The following is a 23,927-nucleotide window of genomic DNA, read 5'->3' as shown; positions in this document are numbered from 1 at the left end:
TCATAGAGTATGTTTAGTGATGATTATAGTGAAGAAGGGCATGTAGGAGGTGAGATGACAATTGTAAAAACCCGATGCAAGGCTCTGATTTCAGGTTCTGCAATTGATTCAGGTCACTCTCATTCGAATCCTCTGATAAGCATGCCAGTCGATGCAATTCAACTGATCGCTACTATACACCGAGAAATGACGTTAATCAGAAGACGTAGAAGACGATGATTTGGGAGATTCATGAAAAGAAACCATGGTAGATCGTAGGATTTACCAGGGACAAAATTACATCTACATCCTTCGTATTCTTCATAGATTTCCAAATAAAAAATCATTATTATCGCAAAGGGACCAATTGGGATGAAGTTAAAAAAACGAGGCGATTAACAGATCTATGTTAGAGACTAGAAGGATGAAAATGATAGGAGAGAGAGAGAGAGAGAGAGAGAGAGAGAGAGAGAGATGAGGGGCATCGATGGGGGTAGGGTGGATAGGCCTAATTCTTTTATTTTTATTTTTATTTTAATAAAGTATTTAAAATGGTTTTAAAAAAATGCAAAAAACAAATGAAAAGGGTAAAAGAGTCATTTCAAGTTGTTCATGGACCAAATCCGCAGAAAGTTTGTGATTTTGGACTGGTGGTGCAAGTTGGAAACTTTTTGGACTGCATCCACACTTTTTTAATAATCACGAGGACCAAATTTGCAGTTTAGTCCTTATAGAATGAATATTTTTTCAAAAATGACTTACTATAAAGCTTGTATTCTTATAGAACGTAGCAAAGATTCAAAAAATGACATTGTATTTTTATAGAATGTAACAATAAAAACTATTTTTTTTATTTTTTTTTTATTTTTGGACCTTAGATTCTTCAATAATATTAATAATAGATGATTATTCTTTAAGAATGTTGTTATTTTTCAACTCATGGTTCAAAAATTTGTTAGTCTTCAAAATGTTCATTCAATCAGAATATGTATTTTGTCAGAATTTGTATTCAATCAAAATATGTATTTTATTAGAATGTGTATTTTAAAAACTTGGTCCACATTCATTCCTACATCCACACAATACTTACCATCTACATTATAACCTAGCCCTATATATATATATATATATATATATATATATATATATATATATATATATATATATATATATATATATATATATATATATATATATATATATATATATATATATATATATATAGGTTCATTTGAGACCATTCTAATTTTGTGAGACCGTGAGACCAAATCTAAAAATAATTTTAAAATGCAAAATAAATGGAAAAATCCAAAAATTCTTTTTTTAAATATTATTTTCGGAACCTGAATTAACTAAAAAAATAAAAAAAAATCCCGTTTTTTTTTTTGAAAAATACGTGAAATATTCTAATAGAATATTACACTGACATATACTAAAAAATAATTTTAAAATGCAAAATAAATGGAAAAATCTAAAAATTCTTTTTTTAAATATTATTTTCGGAACTTGAATTAACTAAAAAAAAATAAAAAAAAAATCCATTTTTTTTGAAAAATACGTGAAATATTCTAATAGAATATTACACTGTACATATTTTAAAAAATAGTTTTAAAATGCAAAATAAATGAAAAAATCCAAAAATTCTTTTTTTTAAAAAAATTGGACGCACATACTTTTTGTCTATAATGGTTCACACCCAAACCTAGTAGCTAGGATACTTGAAGAGAGAGGAGAGAAGTAATCAAAATTTCGGCTATCTCTAGAGAATAGGGAGTTTACGAAATATGAAGGTATAAGACCTTTTATATAGCTGACTGAAACTTGGGGCGAAAGCTAGAGTTTTTGGGATAAGGCCTAGATTAATAAGTATAATAATCAAACTGCCTTATCTCTTATCCAATCACCCTTGGACAAAATTTCTAGATGATCTCTGGCTATAACGTCCCGAAAATAACAGGATAAAAATTTCATTTTTATTATAATTAAAACACACAATTTTCTTTATTCAAACATTTAGAAGTATTTCAAATAAAAAATTATCAGAGTACATTCTTAGAATCACAAGTTATGGAAAACACGGGTGTATGCACTGTGATCAAGCCGGACCCTTCCCTTACGAACCGACAGTACCTGAAACCATAAACCACAATCTGTAAGCACAAAGCTTAGTGAGTTTCCAAAATACCACATATCATACATAACATACGAGTCATACATATCAACATACAATAGGACGTGCTATGTGCCAACCGTAGTCTTTCCATTATGCCACGAGCCATATCATAGTCTTTTTTGCCAGGCCGAGGTCTAAAACCCTAGGTCGTACAGACAAGTGCCAGGAGCCACCTCTTGGTCTTCCATGCAAGCATCACAAAGACAACTAGCATACAATGTACCACTACTTATCTAATTACCTGCCAGAGTCCAAACTCTGGTCTTGCATACAGATTGCCAGGAGCCACCTCTTGATCTTTCATACAAATGCCAAGGGACTCCCACTGGTCTTCCTAGTTTAAATAAACCAAATGGGCCGGTATTGGTGCCTTCGACCCATAGTACAGTGATGAGACTCACCTCAATTGACAGACAAATCCTATAACTGTTGCAGCTGCTGCAAACCGGCTCCACGAACTAAACCAAGCGACCAAACCGTACTCAATAATTATCCAGGGCTAAACCCTAAGCACTAGGTCCAAAAACTGTCCAACTAAACAAGCCCACTAATGGTCCAAGCCCATTGGGCCCATTAAGGCCCAAAACCACAATCCTAGGCCCAACAAGGCAACCCAATAAATAATTACCATCTTAATAAAATAAAACCTCACTTAAACGAATAAGCCCAAAAAATCGATCCAAGCCCATGATCAAAGTCCCAAAGTCCAAAAAGGTCCGAAACTCCAAACTGCATGCTGGTCGCGTACGCTCTAAGCAGTTATCGCGGTCGAAATTTCAATAGCGGTCACATGCCATTATTTGAAATTGCGGTTATCACGGTGGTATAGCGGTGGTATAGCGGTTTTATATTATATATTTATACAAAGTTTATATATATTAAAGTATTAATACTATATATAATTCATATTATAAAATTTTATATAAGAACATCACATAAACCATATATATAATATTCTAATATGGTAATATGGAAACTAAAAAGTTTCAAAGTGTCATTGCAACTCAAGTTGTTCGTGGTTTCTAAATACAGAAAGAGACGAGAAAGAGAACTTGTCATTTGTTGTTTTGTAGTTTGTAATTAATTAGATTTATTATTTGGACTTATTAAAACCAAAGTGTAGTGGACAAATTAAAAAATACTGATTTATTATTGAAATAGTACACAATCGGTTTTTTATTTGTAAAAGTAGCCCAATTTGTGTGAAATTGTAAAAGCGGGTGTAGCGTCGCTATAGCGCTGATGGGATTCACGGTAAATAGCGGTCAATCGTGCCGATAATAGCGTCACCGCTATTTGTAAACGCTATTTTAAAATAGCGGTTCAGTATTACCGCAAAACGCTATAGCGTTGCTACAGCACCGCTATAGCGCGCTATTGATAGCATAGCGTACGCTCGGCGTACAACTCATACGCTCAACGTACGCTCAACGACTTGGGACAGGAGCAAAATCTAGTACGCGGGGCGTACTACACATTACTCGCAGCGTAATGCGGTCCTACTCAAAAACTCATTTTTGACTTAACCAATTAAGCACTTAGTCCCTAAACCTTAGAAAACCTTCAAATTAAGTCCTTAACTCGTAAAGTTGGCAACTTTACTTGTTTGAATGACTTAATGGGACCGAAAATCCGATTATGTCCATCAAGTCTCACAACAAGGGATCAAACTCATGCATCGTCCAATATCCACAATCAATATAGCATTTTATGAACTAACAACATCAGAAGCGGCAAGATTTATATATCCAAGCTCCTGGAGTGGCTCCAACTCACAAGGAGAATTTAATACACCATAAACGCTCCTAATCTTGCCCTAAACTCAAACTAGCATAAGAAGGAGTCAAGATAAGAACTTTATACTTCCTGAAGCTTCCTAAGAGTGTGAAGGTTATGGATCTACAACCCCAAGGCTACACCAAGCATGATCACCAAGATTCACTTCCTTGAAATAACACCAAGAACCCTTCAAAATCACCTCCAAGCTCAAGAATACACCACCAAGGGAATTAGGGTTCGAAATAAAGCTCTAAGATCAGTGGAGGCTGAGAAATGAGAGAACCTTGAGCTTATAAGGATGTTTAAATAGTGCACAAACCCTAAAAATTAGGGTTTGGCACTCTGCCAATTACGGTGGGCATACCTCAGCTTACGTTGGGCGTACCCACCTAGACACACGCCATCTCATCATGCACACATGGGACCTATCTTGCAAATCTTTTCAACTAAGGACCATTTCTGCCATTAATTCAAACGACCATAACTTCCTTGTCTTAGGTCCATTTCCAACGAAATTTATATCCACAGAAATGTGACGAGCAGCCCTACACTTCTAAAAACTCACCCTAGCTGTAAAACTTTCCGAATAAAACCCAAAATCCATAAAGAACCGAGCTGCCAAATTACGATGATACCCTTAGGCTCCAAAATACAAACGAACACTCGAATTACTTAATCCATAACACCCATAACCAAAAATGGTCAATTCCGTTCATCCCTAAGGCCCTAAGCCTTATTGTAACATCCATAAAAAAATCATGCCAAATTTAAACTTTTAAAACATTTCAAAACCAATGATTATTACAAAACTTGTTTTCAAAATAGTATAATGTCAAAGTATCCCAGAATCAAATTATGAAAACATAAGGAGGTGTATGATCACGCCTTCGCCTTCTCGCGGTCATCAGAAGTACTTGAAACAAAATCAACAACCATAAGCCTAAAGCTTAGTGAGTTCCCCCAAAATACCAACGCCATAAAATCATAATCATATCATATAAACAAACAAAATGTATAATGAGCCTTCAGCCTGACTGGACCACCTTGTAGGGCCTTCAACTTATCTGGACCGCTCCCGAGCGTTCGACACATTTGGACCGCCTCGCAGGGCCTACAGCCTATCCATACCACTCGTCGGGCTTTCGGCTTGACTAGACCGCCATGCAGGGCCTTTAGTCTATCCGGACCACCCTGTGTATGTTGGCCTTCAGCACAAAGCAGGACCGCCTCAACCCAACCCCCAATCAAACAATCATGTGCACATAAATATCATACGCTAGCATATATACCAGTCAAACCGATCTAACATGTCACTAATCATAGCAACATCCTATAACCAAGATACAGACCTAACCGGTCACTAACATAACATCATCCTATATAACAGGATACCGACCTAACCAGGTACTAAGCATATCACCATCCTAACTACCAGGATGTAATCAATAAGCATATCATGCAATATCCCAGATACAAATCTGAAAAGGGCCGACATTGGTACCTTAGACCCTGTTGATATAGTAAGAAGAACTCACATCACATTGTTGAAGTCCCGCTGACAAAACCCTAACTTCTAGATGACAGAGTCCCGAACTGTCTACATCAAACAACACACAATTAATAATTGGGTGCCAATACATAACCATAAGTCCATGCGTAGGGTAAAAGGCTACTTTACCCCCAACCTAGCTTGATTCAAGCCCAAGGCCCAAACTCACACTCCAAAGGCCCAATTGTCAACCAATGAACCAAAGCCCAACATATGGCCCGATTTCCCAAATTGAGCCCAACCCTTTACATGGGCCTTAGCTTAAGGCACAACCATCTATTCTGGTCCAAACACTTGGCATTCCAATGGTCCAATATCTCATAATCATAAAGGCCTAATTATGGCACATCTATGGCCTAATTTTCCAAATTGGGCCCAAGCCCTTCACATAGGGGCCTTACCCTAAAGCCCATCAAAATATTTTAGTACATTTACTTGTTCTTGGATAGCCCTTTAATAGACAAATCACCAAATCCCAATAGAAAGGCCAAAATCAAGGCCCAATAAAAATTAGGGTTTTCACATAAAATGACGATTAGGGTTAAGTCTTTCTTACTTAGCCCATTAAGGACTTAATCTATTAAGTCCATCACTCTACTAGATAAATCACATGGTGTGATCAGGTGTAATTCATAATTCAATTCCAATGACCCCAAACATGGGTCCCGATAAGCCCAAACCAATAAATCCAAAATTAGGGTTTTCTAAACCCAAATGTAGCACCTGGTTCTTGGTACATATTTCTTTCTAAGTATTTTGCATTTTTAGCGTTGGAATCGGCGAGTTGAAGGAACAACTCGCCGAGTAGAAGCGGGACGGGACACGGGATTTAAGTGATGGACTCGACGAGTCGGGTCCCAGACTCGGCGAGTAGATGCTGTTTGGACAAAACCATAATATGAGGGTTTGCACCCTATTTAAACAATCTTATATAGCCTCCATCGCCCCTTTATGCTCCCAGAAACCCTCCATAGTAAACCCTAAGTGTTTTGGTGCAAGATCTAAGGCTTTTGAGTGATTTTTGTGGGTTTTGACCACAAGGAAGAAGGAAGAGCATAGAAGGATCAAGAGAAGACTGAAGGATTCGAGTTTGGTTCATCATTTGCAGCTCATTGAAGGTAAAAAGCTATAACCTTGCTCGTTCATTAGTTAGATCCCTCTTTGGGGAGATTTAGGGCTTTTATAAGCCATTTTTGGTGGCCAACCATGTTTGCAAACATGGTTGGGGGTTTAAGCTTTAGAATCACACCATTAAAGGAGTCACTAGGATGATTTGGGTTGCTTTTGCACCCATGAAAGGTCCCATGTACCATAGGAGCTTGTTTTATGTCTTTTTGAGCTCAACGTCCCATGCAAGCACGTAAAGTTTGTAACTTTACTTGCTAGATCGATCGTAGAAGCTTGGATCTATCTTTTGATCAAAGGTTGTACATCATAAATCGAGGATTTAGAGTGCGGACGTGACCGAGTCGGCGAGTCCGTTCTTGGACTCGACGATTCCAAGGCTTTGAGCCCTATATCTGTTGAGAGTCAAAGGAACCCAGTTGAGTGTTAGAAGGTTTGTAACCGGACATAAAGAGTTACCCAATGCATTGGACGTGATTTTAGACCTGGAGTTAATGGGACTCGGCAAGTGCTAGAACAAACTCGACGAGTCCAAGGCAATCTTCTTAAGGATGAAGATGAGCTCGACGAGTTGTTCATCAACTCGGCGAGTCGAGGACATAACTTGTTCATCAAATGAAGGTGAACTCGACAAGTTGTACATCAACTTGGCAAGTCGGATGAGTTTTCATGTGATGTTCATATGAGAGAAGAACTCTTCGAGTTGACGGCCCAACTCGACGAGTGGGGTCATGGATGAGGACGAGTAAAGGGTGAGGGACTCGGCGAGTTGACGGCCCAACTCGGCGAGTAGGGTCAACTTGAAGTTGACTTTGTCTGGACTTGGGCTGACCCTGTTTAGGGTTGTACTTGTTGTGTGTTGACCTGAAGGTCGTCGTGTAGGGATCGGGGAGTCGAAGGGAGTCGACTTGTGAGCCAAGGAGAATTCAAACAATGCACAACATTGAGGTGAGTTACCTTCATGTAGGGGTGGGTCTAAGGCCACAATGCCGGCCCACCAAAAAGGGGTATTTAGAAGATAATGCTCTTTGTGATAATTATGTTGGTCTGGTTATGTGTTGGTTATGAGATTTATTTGGATGATATGTTATGTGTATAGTATGGATTAGTTCTCTAACAGTTGTCCATAGGACCCAAGGGTAGGTCAGTACCCGAATATGCCTGACTGTATGTTATATCTGTAGATTGTATGCTAGTGGTAGGGGTGAAATAGTCCCCAGATACCGGTTAAAAGATACCGATGTCGGATACCGGTTGAAAGATACCGATGTTGATTACCGGTTGAAAGACATCGATGTTGGTTACCGGTTGAAAGATACCGATGTTTGTTACCGGTTGAAAGATACCGATGTTGGTTACCGGTTGAAAGATACCGATGTAGGTTACCGGTTGAAAGATATCGACGATGTTTTATGGTATGTGGTATCATGGGGGGACTCACTAAGCTTCGTGCTTACAGTTTTGGTTTTGGTTTCAGGTACCTCTTCGTCGAAGGGAAAGAGTCGGCAGTGTAGCAGCGCATCACACGCACGCATGGTTTTCCGCAAGGAGTTTCTGGGACTGTACTCTGATTTTTATTACTTTTGACATTATGGTTTGGGACACAACAATATGATTTTGTGACGTGTTGTTTATTCGACAATATTTGTTAAAAATGTTTATGGAATTGTTAATTTAAAAATTAATATTTCGGGCTTGAAATTTGGGTTGTTACAAGTTGGTATCAGAGCCCTGGTTTGAGGGATTCGGACGCACCCTCGGGGGTGTTTGGACTCAAACCGAGGGACTAAAAGATTTTTACAAGGAAAATGGTTTTCTAAAATTTAAATTGAGAAATTTAAAAGACGAAGTGTGTGATGCGTGCGACCGGTCGGGCTCAAGTAAGTTTTCCCCAAGATACCCATACTTATTATGTTATGTTATATGGTTTGATTCGTAGAACTGCATGCTAGAATAGGACTAAGGATATAGGAAGATGCCTTGTCTGCCTGCTATTTGATTTAGAGAATTGCATGCTAGTTAGGACTAAGGATCTAGGAAGGATGCCTTATGTGCCTATTATATGAGTTGTATGCTAGGACTGATTAGTCAACCATAGGATGGCCTGTGTAGGTTATGCCTGGTTTGGTTACTCAATGCACGAATGTTGCTTGCTTTGTTCTATGGGGGTTCTGACCAACTTCAACTAACTAAGGAACAAATATGTAACAGTATCCGCAAGCTAGTTAAGGGGAAATGGTGGGGACTCCTAGTGCAGTTGATGGCGGAGAGTAGGTCGGAGAGTGCCCTAGGGAAGCCTAGGATGAGATCAGTGAAAAGGGTATCAGAAAAAGGGACTTGGCGAAGTCGAAGCAATCCTTGAGGAAAGTACGGGTAGATGTGGAAGGTAGTATGGGCCCGTACTACTGAAAGTAGAGGACCCGTACTCGAATCAAGGAGGGCCTAGATGGAACCTGGAAACTTGGAAAGTGTGTGGGACCTCTAAAAGGTATATGTGACCCTGACAGTCGTATGTTTATTTTCAGAATGGTGGTCACGTGACATGGAGCAGGAGGTTCAAGATCCGGTTCAGGATTGAGCTCGGGCGCAGGATCCGAGCAAGTGGATGATGGGTTACGTGAGTTCATCGCGTCCGAGATCACGAGGGGTATCCTTGATGCGATGCTGGTTATCTTCGGGTCGATCAAGGAAGGGATCATTGAGCTGATGGAGGAATGCCTCAAGGCGTTCAGGAGTGACATGGCGACCAGCCAGTCAGGGCCACGCACACTGTCCTTTAACGACTTCAGAGGGAGTGGTGCGCCAGATTTCCATGGGGTGAAGGACCCCATTGCTGCTAGGAGATGGCTCGCAGACATCGAGTCTGCGCAGCTGACGAGCTTCTTCCCGGAAGGGTGGAAGGCCCGTTTCGCTGCAGGATGTTTGAGAGACAGGGCCAGAGATTGGTGGGAGTCGGTTGGTGACTCTCTGGGAGCCTCGGCTGTTGAGGCTATGACCTGGTCAGACTTTGTGGCCAGATTCAGGGCGGAGTTTGCGCCAGCTGTGGAGATTCAGCAGCTGGCCAGGGAGTTTTTGGATATGAGACAGACTACGGAGACTGTGGCGGAGATCACCGCCAAGTTCCGGGAGAGGGCATTGCTGGTGCCCCAGTATGCGGGTGATGAGGACATGAAGAGGACCCGCTACCATGACATGCTACAAGCTGACATCCGGGAGCATGTCAGTTTCTCAGCCTGCCCTACCCTGGATTCCATGATTGCCAGGGCTAGGGAAAGGGAGATTGATCTAGAGCACATCCGGAAGAGGAAGGCAGCGGTAGGGCTGACAATGGGGGCTTCGGGGAAGAAGCCCAAGGGATCCGATGGTAGGCCGAAAGGCCAGTCAGGGCGGGACCGCTGTGGGAAATGCGGTCGGTCACACGAGGGAGCTTGTCGCACTGGACCGGGTTCAGGCTGCTATAAGTGTGGCAAGGTTGGACATTTTGGCAGAGATTGTACTGCCTCTACTCCTACGATTCAGATATCTGACCTGATTTGCTTTCATTGCAATCAGAAGGGCCATAAAAGGCCAATTGCCCTAGATTGACGACAGCAGCAGCAGCAGCGCCGGCGGTGGCGCCGACTTCAGCGACAACACAGGTTGTGGATGGTCGGAAGGCCAAGGTGGAGGCTCCTGTGGTTCGGAGCCGAGCATTTCAGCTGACTGCCAAGGAGGCACGCGCTGCACCCGATGTGGTGACGGGTATGAATTCTTATTTTATGCTTTTATGTTATCTCGCTGTGATTTTGATATATTATGTGCCTTGCTTAGGGTCGTTCCATGTGAACGGTATCCCAGTTCAAGTGTTGTTTGATACGGGTGCCACCCGATCATTTGTCTCTCTTGCACTGAGCAAGAAGTTTCATGAGTCTTCAGGCATGTTGGATTGCCCTTTAGAGGTCGAAATTACGGATGGCCGGTCAGTACGAGCGTCAGAGGTCTACCATGATTGTGTTTTGAGGCTGTTCGAGGAACGTTATCTGGTGGACTTGGTTCCCATACCTTTACAGGGGAACAAGGTCATTATTGGTATGGACTGGCTGAGCCCCAATGAGGCAGTGATCGACTGCACGCAGTAGTCAGTGCGGATCAGGACCCCTAGTGGGGGAGAGCTGGTGGTTCAGGGCGAAAGGCCACAGCAAGGGCCAACCTTATGTTCGGCAGCGAGGGCTAGGCGCTACCTCCAGCAGGGTTGCGCAGGTTATGTCACCTATGTTATGGATACTCGGGAAAAGGGAAGGGCAACGGTGGACGATGTGCCCGTGGTACGAGAGTTTACGGACTTATTCCCCGAAGAGTTGCATGGGATACCTCCGGAGAGACAGGTGGAGTTCCGGATCGACCTAATCCCTGGTGCGGCTCCGATAGCCAAGGCACCGTATCGGTTGGCTCCTCCTGAGATGCAGGAGCTATCTACACAGCCGTAGGAGCTGTTACACAAGGGGTTCATTAGACTGAGCAGTTCAACCTGGGGAGCCCCGATTCTGTTTGTGAAGAAAAAGGACGGGTCGCATCGGATGTGTATAGATTATCGGGAGCTGAATAAGGTAACGGTGAAGAACCGTTACCCACTCCCGAGGATTGATGACCTCTTTGACCAGCTTCAGGGAGCCTCTTGGTTCTCCAAGATCGATTTGCATTCAGGGTACCATCAGATGAGGGTTCGAGAGGAGGATGTACAGAAGATTGCGTTCCGTACGCGCTATGGTCACTACGAGTTCTTGGTGATGCCTTTCAGGCTCACCAATGCTCCTGCCGCGTTCATGGACCTCATGAACCGCGTGTGTAGACCGATGTTAGACCGGTCGGTGATAATGTTTATTGATGATATCTTGGTTTATTCCAAGACGCAGAGGGAGCACGAGGAGCATCTGCGAGAGATTCTGGAGACCTTGAGGAGGGAGAAATTGTATGCTAAGTTCTCCAAGTGTGAGTTTTCGTTGCGCAAGGTGCAGTTTCTTGGGCACCTTGTCAACTAGAACGGGATTTCGGTAGATCCGGCCAAGGTGGAGGCCGTGATGAGGTGGGAGGTTCCGAAGTCTCCATTTGAGATTCAGAGTTTCCGAGGATTAGCCGGCTACTATCGGAGATTCGTCCTAGATTTCTCTAAGATAGTCGTGCCCCTGACCAGACTAACAAGGAAGGCCGTGGTTTTCCGTTGGGGGCCTGAGCAGCAGGCTGCATTTGAGATTTTGAGGCAGCGATTGTGCGAGGCGCCAATCTTAGCCCTGCCGGAGGGTATGAAGGATTTTGTTGTGTACCGCGATGCGTCCATCTCTGGTTTGGGCGCATTATTGATGCAAAGAGGTCATGTCATTGCTTACGCTTCGAGGCAGCTGAAGCCTTACGAGGCGAACCACCCGACGCATGATTTGGAGCTAGGGGCTGTTGTGTTCGCCCTCAAGATTTGGCGTCATTACCTCTATGGGGTTCGCTGTATGGTTTACATGGACCACAAGAGCTTGAGGTACCTCATGGATCAGCCAAATCTGAATATGTGGTAGCGTCGGTGGCTTGATGTGGTAAAGGATTATGATTGCGAGATCCTTTACCATCCAGGAAAGGCCAATGTGGTGGCCGAAGCGCTTAGCCGCAAGACAGCACCGATCAGGGATATCTGTCCGAGGATGACAGTGGTGTCTCCGCTTTTGGAGCAGATTCGGGAGGCTCAAAAGGAGGCCATGAAGGAGGAACATTGGAAGAGCGAGCGGATTGTGGGGTAGGTTTCCTCCTTCGATTATGACAGCCGAGGGTTATTGACACTACACTGTAGGGTGTGGGTGCCGTACCTCAGGGGTGTGCGCCAGGTTCTGATGGAGGAGGCGCACAAATCTCGATTCTCCATTCATCCCGGGGCAACGAAGATGTATAGAGATTTTCGCATGGACTATTGGTGGCCCTGCATGAAACGGGATGTAGCATGGTACGTGGAGCGGTGCTTGACCTGTAGGAAGGTCAAGACCGAGCACCAGAGGCCACACGGAAAGATGTAGCCGTTAGACATTCCACTGTGGAAATAGGAGGACATTACGATGGATTTTATCACAAAGCTTCCCAGGACCGCGCGAGGGGTGAATTCGATTTGGGTCATCGTCGACCGATTGACCAAGAGCGCTCATTTTATTCCGATTCAGGAAGGCATCTCGGCTGAGAAGCTGGTCGACATCTATATCAGGGAGGTGGTGGCACGGCACGGGGTGCCAGTGTCGGTGATTTCGGACAGAGATGTGCGGTTCACTTCCAGGTTTTGGAAGAAATTTCACGATGATTTGGGTACTCGTCTGCATTTTAGCACCGCCTTTCACCCTCAGACAGATGGTCAGAGCGAGCGGACCATCCAGAATGTGGAGGATATGCTGCGAGCATGTGTTTTAGACTTCGGAGGTAGCTGGGATACCTACCTTCCGTTGGCGGAGTTCTCGTATAATAATAGCTATCATGCGAGTATTGATCGTCCTCCCTTCGAGATGTTATATGGGAGGAAGTGCAGAACCCCGATATGTTGGGGTGAGGTTGGCCAGAGGGTCATGGGGAGCACCGAAGTGGTGCTCAAGACGACAGAAAGGATTCAGCAGGCCCGGAGCAGGCTTCAGACTGCTCAGAGTCGGTAGAAAAGTTATGCCGATAAGCGCTGATCAGACCTGGAATTCCAGGTCGGGGATATGGTCCTCCTGAAGGTGTCGCCACGGAAGGGCGTTATCCGATTCAGAAAACGGGGCAAGTTGGGACCAAGGTACATTGGACCGTTTAGGGTTATAGCCCGGGTGGGCAAGGTGGCGTATAGGTTGGATCTTCCAGCTGAACTCAGTCAGATCCACAACACTTTCCACGTGTCCCAGCTGCGAAAGTGCCTGGTGGACAACTCAGCAGTGGTGCCCTTGGAGGACATTCAGATTGACGGCAGCCTGAACTACATTGAGCGACCTGTGGCGATCCTCGACCGGAAGTCGAAGCATCTAAGGAACAAGAGAGTGGAACTCGTGAAGGTGCAATGGCAGCACCGGAAGGGCTCAGAATGGACTTGGGAGCCGGTGGACAAGATGATGGAGCACTACCCAGAGCTGCTTCAGGATCGAGCAACAGACTTCGAGGACGAAGTCTAAAATAAGTGGGGGGAGATTTGTAGCACCTGGTTCTTGGTACATATTTCTTTCTAATTATTTTGCATTTTTGGCCTTGGACTCGGTGAGTTGAAGGACCAACTCGCCGAGTAGAAGCGGGACAGGACGTAAGATTTAAGTGATGGACTCGACGAGTCGGGTCCCGGACTCGGCGAGTAGATGCTGTTTGGACAAAACCCTAATCTGAGGGTTTGCACTCTATTTAAACAATATTATACAGCCTCCATCACCCCTTTATGCTCCCAGAAACCCTCCATAGCAAACCCTAAGTGTTTTGGTGCAAGATCTAAGGCTTTTGAGTGATTTTTGTGGGTTTTGACCACAAGGAAGAAGGAAGAGCATAGAAGGATCAAGAGAAGACTGAAGGATTCGAGTTTGGTTCATCATTTGCAGCTCATTGAAGGTAAAAAGCTATAACCTTGCTCGTTCATTAGTTAGATCCCTCTTTGGGGAGATTTAGGGCTTTTATAAGCCATTTTTGGTGGCCAACCATGTTTGCAAACATGGTTGGGGGTTTAAGCTTCAGAATCACACCATTAAAGGAGTCAGTAGGCCGATTTGGGTTGCTTTTGCACCCATGAAAGGTCCCATGTACCATAGGAGCTTGTTTTATGTCTTTTTGAGCTCAAAGTCCCATGCAAGCACGTAAAGTTTGTAACTTTACGTGCTAGATCTATCGTAGAAGCTTGGATCTATCTTTTGATCAAAGGTTGTACATCAGAAATCGAGGATTTAGAGTGTGGACGTGACCGACTCGGCGAGTCCGAGGCTTTGAGCCCTATATCTGTTGAGAGTCAAAGGAACCCAGTTGAGTGTTAGAAGGTTTGTAACCGGACAGAAAGAGTTACCCAATGCATTGGACGTTATTTTAGACCTGGAGTTAATGGGACTCGGCGAGTGCTAGAACAGACTCGGCGAGTCCAAGGCAATCTTCTTAAGGATGAAGATGAGCTCGACGAGTTGTTCATCAACTCGGTGAGTCGAGGACAGAACTTGTTCATCAGATGAAGGTGAACTCGACAAGTTGTTCATCAACTCGGTGAGTCGGATGAGTTTTCATGTGATGTTCATATGAGAGAAGAGCTCGTCGAGTTGACAGCCCAACTCGATGAGTGGGGTCATGGATGAGGACGAGTAAAGTGTGAGGGTCTCGACGAGTTAACGACCCAACTCGGCGAGTCGGGTCAACTTGAAGTTGACTTTGTCTGGACTTGGGCTGACCCTGTTTAGGGTTTTACTTGCTGTGTGTTGACCTGAAGGTCGTCGTGTAGGGATCAGGGAGTCGAAGGGAGTCGACTTGTGCGCCAAGGAGAATTCAAACACTGCACAACATTGAGGTGAGTTACCTTCACGTAGGGGTGGGTCTAAGGCCACAATGCCGGCCCACCAAAAAGGGGTATTTAGAAGATAATGATCTTTGTGATAATTATCTTGGTCTGGTTATGTGTTGGTTATGAGATTTATTTGGATGATATGTTATGTGTATAGTAGGGATTAGTTTCCCTAACAGTTGTCCGTAGGACCCAAGGGTAGGTCAGTACCCGAATATGCCTGACTGTATGTTATATCTGTAGATTGTATGCTAGTGGTAGGGGGTGAAATAGTCCCCAGATACCGGTTGAAAGATACCGATGTTGATTACCAGTTGAAAGACACCGATGTTGGTTACCGGTTGAAAGATACCGGTGTTTGTTACCGGTTGAAAGATACCAATGTTGGTTACCGGTTGAAAGATACCGATGTAGGTTACCGGTTGAAAGATATCGACGATATTGTATGGTATGTGGTATGATGGGGGATCTCACTAAGCTTCGTGCTTACAGTTTTGGTTTTGTTTTCAGGTACCTCTTTGTCGAAGGGGAAAGAGTCGGCGGTGTAGCAATGGATCACACGCACACATGGTTTTCCGCAAGGAGTTTTTGGGATTGTACTCTGATTTTTATTACTTTTGACATTAGGGTTTGGGACACAACAATATGATTTTGTGACGTGTTGTTTATTCGACAATATTTGGTAAAAATGTTTATGGTATTGTTAATTTAAAAATCAAATTTTCGGGCTTGAAATTTGGGTTGTTACACCTAACCTATGTCGGGATTGCATCTAGTTTCTTCACCAGTGGCGACGACGACCTTTGACTGGTGGTTGGTGGTTGTCGAGGCCAACACAAATAATAACCCTAAATATCACACACTAAAATAGTGTATAGTGGTAAAGGGGCCGAATCCACGGAGACTGGTTCAATTTATAACTCTATGAGAAATCTCTTTGTAAAAATACTTGGAATATGACAATAAATTGAAAATGGGGGTGTTTGATGTTTTGAAATACTTGAAACAAACTAGAATTAACTATGATTTAAATGGACAATTGCAACAAAAATAAGAGTTTGATGTAAAATCAATAAGAGAAAGATGGTTGACTTTGGACTTTCATCACTTGAACATTTGGTTAAATAATCATGAGAATACCAAGGTGCAATACTTGTGTTTAAAATCTAACTTGGCTATAGCAATTTATAAGCATAACTTGCCTCAACTCTTCTTTTGTATTAAAATGACTAGAGAAGCTCATAGCACATTTCCTAAATCAAAGTCACAAAACTAATGAAGCATGTAATTTTGTGAAAATCAATTAGCATTAGGTTTTAAGAGTCACCAAATCCATAGAGTAATCTATTGCTTTCATTACCACTATGGAGAAAATATTTTTTTAGTCTAAATGAAATGAAAACAAACATTTAAACTAATTGTTGCTTGTTAAATTGAAGACCTATTACTTATTCAAGAATTTAACCAACAAAGATAACATTCATATATCAATATTCATGACTAGAGATATATAAACATGAAGGAATTTTTCATAGAAAATATAATCATAAATATTCAACGCAAGTTCATGGAGTTCTTCAAAATAACCAAAACATTCAAGCAATTACATCCAAGTCAACCAAATGAAAATCTAGCCAAGCATGGCTAAGATTAAACAAAAACAAGAGGGATTAGAGATACCAAACATTGTCTTAGATGCAAGATGTAAGGAAATTACACTAATCTTCCAAATATTCTTCAAATCTTCCCAAAACTTCTTAGAGAGAAAAAAATGGAATGTGTTCTTCAAGTTCCCCACTCAAATGAGCCTCCAATCTCCAGCTAAAGAGGGTCAATTTCCGGATTCAAAAAGAGACCAAAAGCTACCCACCAAACTTCCACAAATAGAGTCAACAAGTCAAAACCCGGAAACAACTCAGCACAATTCACGCGGACCGCGTATGGATCCACGCGGACCGCGTGGGTCGCGCTGAATATGAGAGTTGGGCCATTTAACATGCATTTAAGCCCAATCTTCATTTCTTCAACTTCAGCCCATAATCATAACTCTTTAAGACCCATTTGCCATTCCAAAGCCTTCTAAAAATTGATCCAACACTCCTCCAATTTCGTAGCTCGATTCCGCGCCGTCTCATCATCATCTTTGCCCATAAATTAGATCCAAATTGATTTCTTCTTTTACGCAAGCACCTAGCCCAATCGCACTACTTCAAGTCCGCAAGCAAATCACATGCCTCCATGAGTCCCGCATCCTTCTAAGCCTCCAATAACAAATAGTCATCGGAAAATCCTGCAATTAAGCTCAAAAACTAGAAAGTACCCGGTGAAGGAGAAAAATGACAAAAAAAGAAAATATGCATGAAGATTGACTAAAATAAGATGGAATGTGCTAAAAAAACTATAAAAAGAAGTAAATAAAATGAAGCTATCAGTGGTTCCGCCTCTCACAGCGGTGGCGGTGACAGGTACTCCGGCTTCGGCAGATAAGGAGGTGGCTGCAGGGTCATGTGCGACGACGACAACAGCCGACGGTGAAACAGTCGCATGGCGGTGATGGCAATGACGAGACCCCGACGACAGCACAGGTTCGCGGTGGTGGCTTCGGTGTTGCAAGGTGGTGACGAGGAAGCTGGAAGTGGCGGCCGGATAGAGGGGATATAAGGTGGGTGGCGGCTAAATAAGGGCTCCTAGGGTTAGGGTTATGGGACGGTTATATACCCGACACCCTTTTAAACTTCATTCCATAATGACAAAAATGGTCCCTCCCCATAAGATTCTTTTCAAACAAAGTCCATAATTTACTCTTCATACCACTTCTCCCATAATTCCATTCATATTTAGTCCAACAGCTACCATTCAGGCCCTTAGCCTCCAAAATCTCTTCAAATTAAGTCCCAATAATTTACCAAGTACTCCCTGCCTTCATAATTATTTACAAAACCAATCCAGAACTTACACTTTTAACCCCCAACTTCTAAAGTTGTGACAGTTAACTCCTCGAGAGCCACACCTTGCTATATTATTATTGATTTTAGGGCTACAAATTATTCATTAATTTGTCTATTTATTTATTTAATAAATGGGGTGTTACACTTATGATAACCAATAAACAGGCCACGACACTGAATAATAAACGATTCGAAACCGGATGTTACACTAGCTAATTTTTGTCCACTGCATTCCATGGGGTTCTAGAGCCTTCCTGCTTCAACTTTCAACAAATAACCAAATAGTCCATGTATTTTTAATTAATCCAAGTAATCCCAAAATGAATTCTAATTAATTTCTAATTAATTATTAATTATATAATATGATTTATAAGTAATATATTACTTTCATAACATATTAATAAATTCATTTTAACTTCTAATTAATTTATTAATCTCATAATAAATTAATAAATCAGTCTCTCTTTCTAAAAGTCATCCTACACAATTACTAGGTTTGAGGGAAACCCAAAAAAACTTTGCTAATAATTCAAGATTATACTAATTTAGTTATTGGCTTAGACACCTAATCCAATAAATGGTTCATATGGTTTGGGTAATTTACTTTTTTGGTTCCTAACTTATTTTTTTAACTCGGAAGGCTCCTACTGTTTGTTTTTGTTGTGTGATTGATCCCTATCTTACCTAAAAACTCTATTACGTCTTTATTAATTTCTTTTTAATTAATTTTAATGTTTATGTATTTATTTTAATTTATTATTGTATATTTATGATTAATCTAATACTCAGTCTTCCATCTAATTTCTATTTGTCGGAGTATGCCACCAGAGTTAACTACCACCATTTATGCCACCACAAGATTTAAACCTACCCTCCACCCCTAAACTAACCAACGACCAACAATAACCACCTCCTCCTTGCCTGCTAAAACAACCGCCATCCACCGCTAACCACCAGCAACCATGGTTAGATTCCTGAAAACAAATCTAGAATCAAGAACAAAGCTGATGAATCAAAACAAAATACAAACCAGATAATTAAAATCAAAACATGTAATCAACACCAAATTAAACCAAAATCAAGAACAATCATGAAACCTATCCCAAAGAATCATAATAGTGATGGTGGAGAAACCAAATTGAGAATCTCCAGGAATAGATCCGAACATGGTGCCATACTTCTAGGTCACATATAGGATGAAAGGGGAGCAATCATTGATAAGGAATTTCGTTGGGCCAAAAAACCATCAGACTACCATTTCCCCTTTTGAAATCAAGATGCAAAAAAACAAGATATCAAAATATCGGCCTTAGCTTCCTCATTCTCACTCAAGTTCATTGAATGATTCGTAGACCACCTAAAGATGCCATTGTGAAATCAAAACCCTAGATCGAAGTTTCTGATGGCTTTTCTAAAGAACCAACTGCATCAGAATTCAGAAGCTGCATTAGAATTTAGAATTCATGTTACAGGTGGTTTACAAGAATGAAAAATGGGTATCAAAATCTTCTTTTAATCAAAACCCTAGATATATCTTCAACTTATATATGAGTTATAAGGACGAAAATGAGAAGATGCCAGGGAAGGAGAACCTTCGACTGTTGATCGTCGGAGGAAGAATATGATAGGGAAGATGTTAAGGTTAGATGCAGGGGAAACAAGAGGGTGAATTATATATGTTGGAAGGTGATGGTGAGAGGCTGTCGATGGAGGAGAATCTAGGCGACTATGGTGATTTTTGGTGGTTATGGTGGTTTCCGGTTGCTATAATCTTCCATGCCACTCCAATGATTTAGGGATGATTTAGGGATGAGTAAGAAGAAAGATATATCGGGTTTAGAAGGGGAGAGGAAGGTGTGGGTCCCATGATACTTTTTAATAATTTAAATATTAAATAAATAACAAATAAATTAAACAAATAAGAAAATGTATATGGTCGTTTTAGTTATCTTAGGGACCAAACACGCAACAAAAACAAATAGTAGATACCTTTCAAGTAAAAAAAAAATTAGTCGGGGACCAAACATACAAATTATCCCAAACAATATGGATCATTTTACTCTATAATATAATACATTACCATCTCAAATCATGAAATCAACAACATATATTAATTAACATTTCATCTATTTTTTAAATAAATAAGATAATCGATATTGCCAATAATACCCGATTATAACGCTAATTTATAAATAATCAGAAAAATAATAATACATAATATTGAAAAAATCATTTAATAACAAAAGATGTACACAATAGTAAATCATCCTCTAAAATTCTTGACTCTTTGAAAATAGCTTTGACTTAACATAATAAATAAACTTTAAATATAGCTAAGCAAAGTGATCTTATAATAATATAATAATAATAAAATGAAAAAACTAAAAAAGAATAAAAAGAAAACACAGCTCAGTTGCAGAACTTTCATGGTGCTTTCTGCAACACTGACCCAAATCAAAGATACGCTACTCATGAAATAAATGAAATTACTCGTAAATCATTTGACACCAGCTGTTTGAGATTGAATCGAACTGAGTTATATTTTCATCTTGATTCTTTCCAGTTTGATTGTGGGTCCATTCAAGCCAGTTCTTTTGGCAGCCTGGAAAGAGCTGTGTCCACTTCCACCTTTATAATGGAGTTTTCATGGCATCTTCACATCCTACTGAGGTTTTGGTTTTTCTCTCTTCACTTCAACTCCCCTTCATCCAATTCAAACCCTACTTCTACGATTCAACATAAATATTTCTGGGGTTCTTTAGGTTTGCAGGAATTCGACATTTCTCTCTTCAATTTTTTTGCTTTTTGGGTACCAGATTGGATCACCCAATTGCTTTGTTTCATGAATCTTGAGTCTTTAAGGTCCAATTACCTTCTTTTTTGCGACAATTTGGGGTTCCCAACTGCTCATTATCATGAATCTTGATTCATTAAGGTGCAATTAGCTTCTTCTATTTTCTATTAATTTTGGCGATTTATCAAGAAAAAATGCGTGTTGTGAATTGGGTATCTTCTGTTATTGTTCTTATATCTTTATATCTTCATCACTCATCATCTGCTTCATTCATTCCTCCTGATAACTACTTAATTGCTTGTGGTTCTTCAAAAAACATCACATTTCTTGGCCAAATTTATCTCCCTGATTCAATTCAATCATCATTTTCCCTAAAAACCGAACAAGATTCATACTTTATCCAATCGAAATCAGCAGTTCCATTACCAATTCACCAATCTGCACGAGTTTTCACTGCCATTTCAACCTACATATTCAATATCCGAAAACAAGGTCGACATTGGATCCGACTCTATTTTTACCCGATTCCAGACCACAACCTTACTTCATCTTCATTCACTGTAGTTACAGAAAACTTCGTCCTCTTGAACAGTTACAGTTTCAGAAGCTTCACCGGCTCTAAATTCATCTCAAAAGAGTATTCCATCAATGTCACTTCTAACACATTGCTTCTTAACTTTATCCCATCAAACAATTCAATTGCATTCATTAATGCAATCGAAGTCGTTTCAATCCCTGATGAATTAATCCCTGATCAAGCGACAAAATTGTCCCAATCCGCCCCAATTACCGGGCTTTCAGAACTCGCGTTTGAAACCGTTTATCGATTAAACATGGGTGGCCCAAAATTGACACCACAAAACGATACTTTAGGAAGAATTTGGGAGAATGATGAGCAGTATCTTCATGTTAATAGCTCGGCTGCAAATGTCTCCATAAATCCTTCACTCGTGAAGTACCCAGAAAATTTAACGCCTGAAATTGCACCGAATTGGGTGTATGCAACGGGTCAAACATTGGGAGATGCAAAAGTCGCGAATTTGAACTTTAACATCACTTGGGTTCTTCCCGTTGATCCTGATTTCATGTATTTTGTTCGTGTCCATTTCTGTGATATCGTGAGCACGTCTTTGGATACTCTTGTTTTCAATCTGTATATAAATTCTGATAATGCTTTTTCCGATCTGGATTTATCAAGCTTCACTGGAAACCTGGATGTGCCTGTTTACAAAGATTTTGTCACAGTTTCAACAGATTCGAATACTTTATCTGTTAGTGTGGGGCCAGAAACCGATTCAGAAGACCCAAATGCGATCTTGAATGGTCTTGAAGTTTTAAAGATCAGCAATGGAGCAAAAAGCTTTGATGGGGTTGATCCGGTGGCGAATCTGGTTGTTTCTCAGGCGAACAAGAAGAGGAAAATGGTGGTGGTGATAGTGGCGGTTCTTGGGGCAGCTTTGGCGGTGATTTTTTCCGGGTTGTGTTATTGTTGGGTTTCGGGTCGTGGGTCCAAACCTGTTCATACGAAACCATGGCTTCCACATTCAATCACCATGACAAAGATGTCAACAATTTCTATACCTTCATGTAATCTTGGAAAAACCTTTAGTTTTCAAGAAATCATGGACGCAACTAATAAATTCAATGAAAAGTTGCTACTTGGAGTTGGTGGTTTCGGGCGGGTTTACAAGGGAACAATGGAAGATGGTACACTTGTTGCGATTAAACGGGGAAACCCACGATCCGAACAAGGTCTCGTGGAGTTTCGGACTGAAATCGATATGTTATCAAAGCTCCGACACCGTCATCTCGTTTCACTCATCGGTCACTGTGACGAACGATCCGAAATGATTCTCGTATACGAGTTCATGGCAAATGGCCCTCTCAGGAGCCATTTGTATGGTACAGATCTCCCGTCGTTGTCATGGAAACAACGACTGGAGATCTGTATCGGGGCCGCGAGGGGCCTACATTATCTTCACACAGGTGCATCACAGAGTGTGATCCACCGTGATGTGAAGACAACCAATATTCTTTTGGACGAAAATTTCGTTGCAAAAGTTGCCGACTTTGGGTTGTCGAAGGCGGGTCCCGCCATCGATCAGACTCATGTCAGCACTGCTGTGAAGGGTAGTTTCGGATATCTTGATCCGGAATACTTCCGACGACAGCAGTTGACCGAGAAATCCGATGTTTATTCGTTTGGGGTTGTTTTGATTGAGGTTCTGTGTGCAAGGCCGGCTTTGAACCCTGTTCTTCCGAGAGATCAAGTGAACATAGCCGAATGGGGTCTAAAATGGCAAAAAGATGGGAAATTGGATCAAATTATGGATGACAAACTTGTGGGGAAGGTGAATTCTTCATCGTTGAAGAAATATGGTGAGACTCTGGAGAAATGTTTGGAGGAATACGGTGTTGATAGGCCTTCGATGGGTGATGTTTTGTGGAATCTGGAGTATGCATTGCAGCTTGAAGAGACTTCGGCTCTTGTGGAGGTGGAAGATAACAGTATGAATCATATTGAGGGGATCATGTTGAATCCACTTGAAGGATTTGATAATAGTGTGAGTATGATTGATGGGGATGAGTTTAGGAGAGCTAATCATGGCGAAGATGGTTCGATAGGTAATGTGTTTTCTCAGATTGTGCATCCACGAGGAAGATGATTGAATCGATCATCAATTGTGAAGTTTATATGGTTGATTAATGTTTCATTCCTGGTATGTAATGGTGAATTCGAATACCTAATATTGAAAATGAACAAAGTGCTTTATATGAAGTCTATGCCGTGTTAATTTTTTTATTTTATTTTAAATATGCACTTGTTAAATAACAATATAAATTGATGGCATGTTATGTTTTGTTATGCGTTTTAAAAATTATAATCGAAATAAGATAACAAAATGGAATAATGGATGGAGAAGATAAAGAGTGAGTGTGGTTTATTGTTTGAAATTGTAAAATTTGGATTACAAGTTGGTTAAATGTTAAAATATCCAGATTTGTTATAATACTAACTAGAAAGGTTTCCCGCACATTGTGTGGGGTGGAAAGTGTTAGTTTTGTGTGTATGTTCCTGTGTTTCATGC

At 41.3% G+C, this 23,927-nt stretch overlaps 1 protein-coding gene across 1 annotated transcript; it reads left to right on the top strand.

The window, feature by feature from the left end:
• The first annotated feature begins 20,459 nt into the window (after positions 1–20,459).
• On the top strand, positions 20,460–23,617 carry LOC111895468 (receptor-like protein kinase THESEUS 1). Its single transcript, XM_023891542.3, has one exon. The coding sequence runs from the start codon at positions 21,033–21,035 to the stop codon at positions 23,502–23,504; it is 2,472 nt and encodes an 823-aa protein (XP_023747310.1). The 5' UTR covers positions 20,460–21,032; the 3' UTR covers positions 23,505–23,617.
• The last annotated feature ends 310 nt before the right edge of the window (positions 23,618–23,927 follow it).

Source organism: Lactuca sativa, chromosome 9 (genome assembly GCF_002870075.4).
Source record: "Lactuca sativa cultivar Salinas chromosome 9, Lsat_Salinas_v11, whole genome shotgun sequence".
In the NCBI taxonomy this organism is placed as follows: Eukaryota; Viridiplantae; Streptophyta; class Magnoliopsida; order Asterales; family Asteraceae; genus Lactuca; species Lactuca sativa.
Note: the sequence above shows the minus strand (reverse complement) of the source record. Positions and strands in the feature narration are given on the sequence as shown.

Bases quoted from the DNA above. Each gene is read 5' to 3' on its own strand.
- LOC111895468 (XM_023891542.3), top strand. From the start codon at position 21,033: ATGCGTGTTGTGAATTGGGTATCTTCTGTTATTGTTCTTATATCTTTA.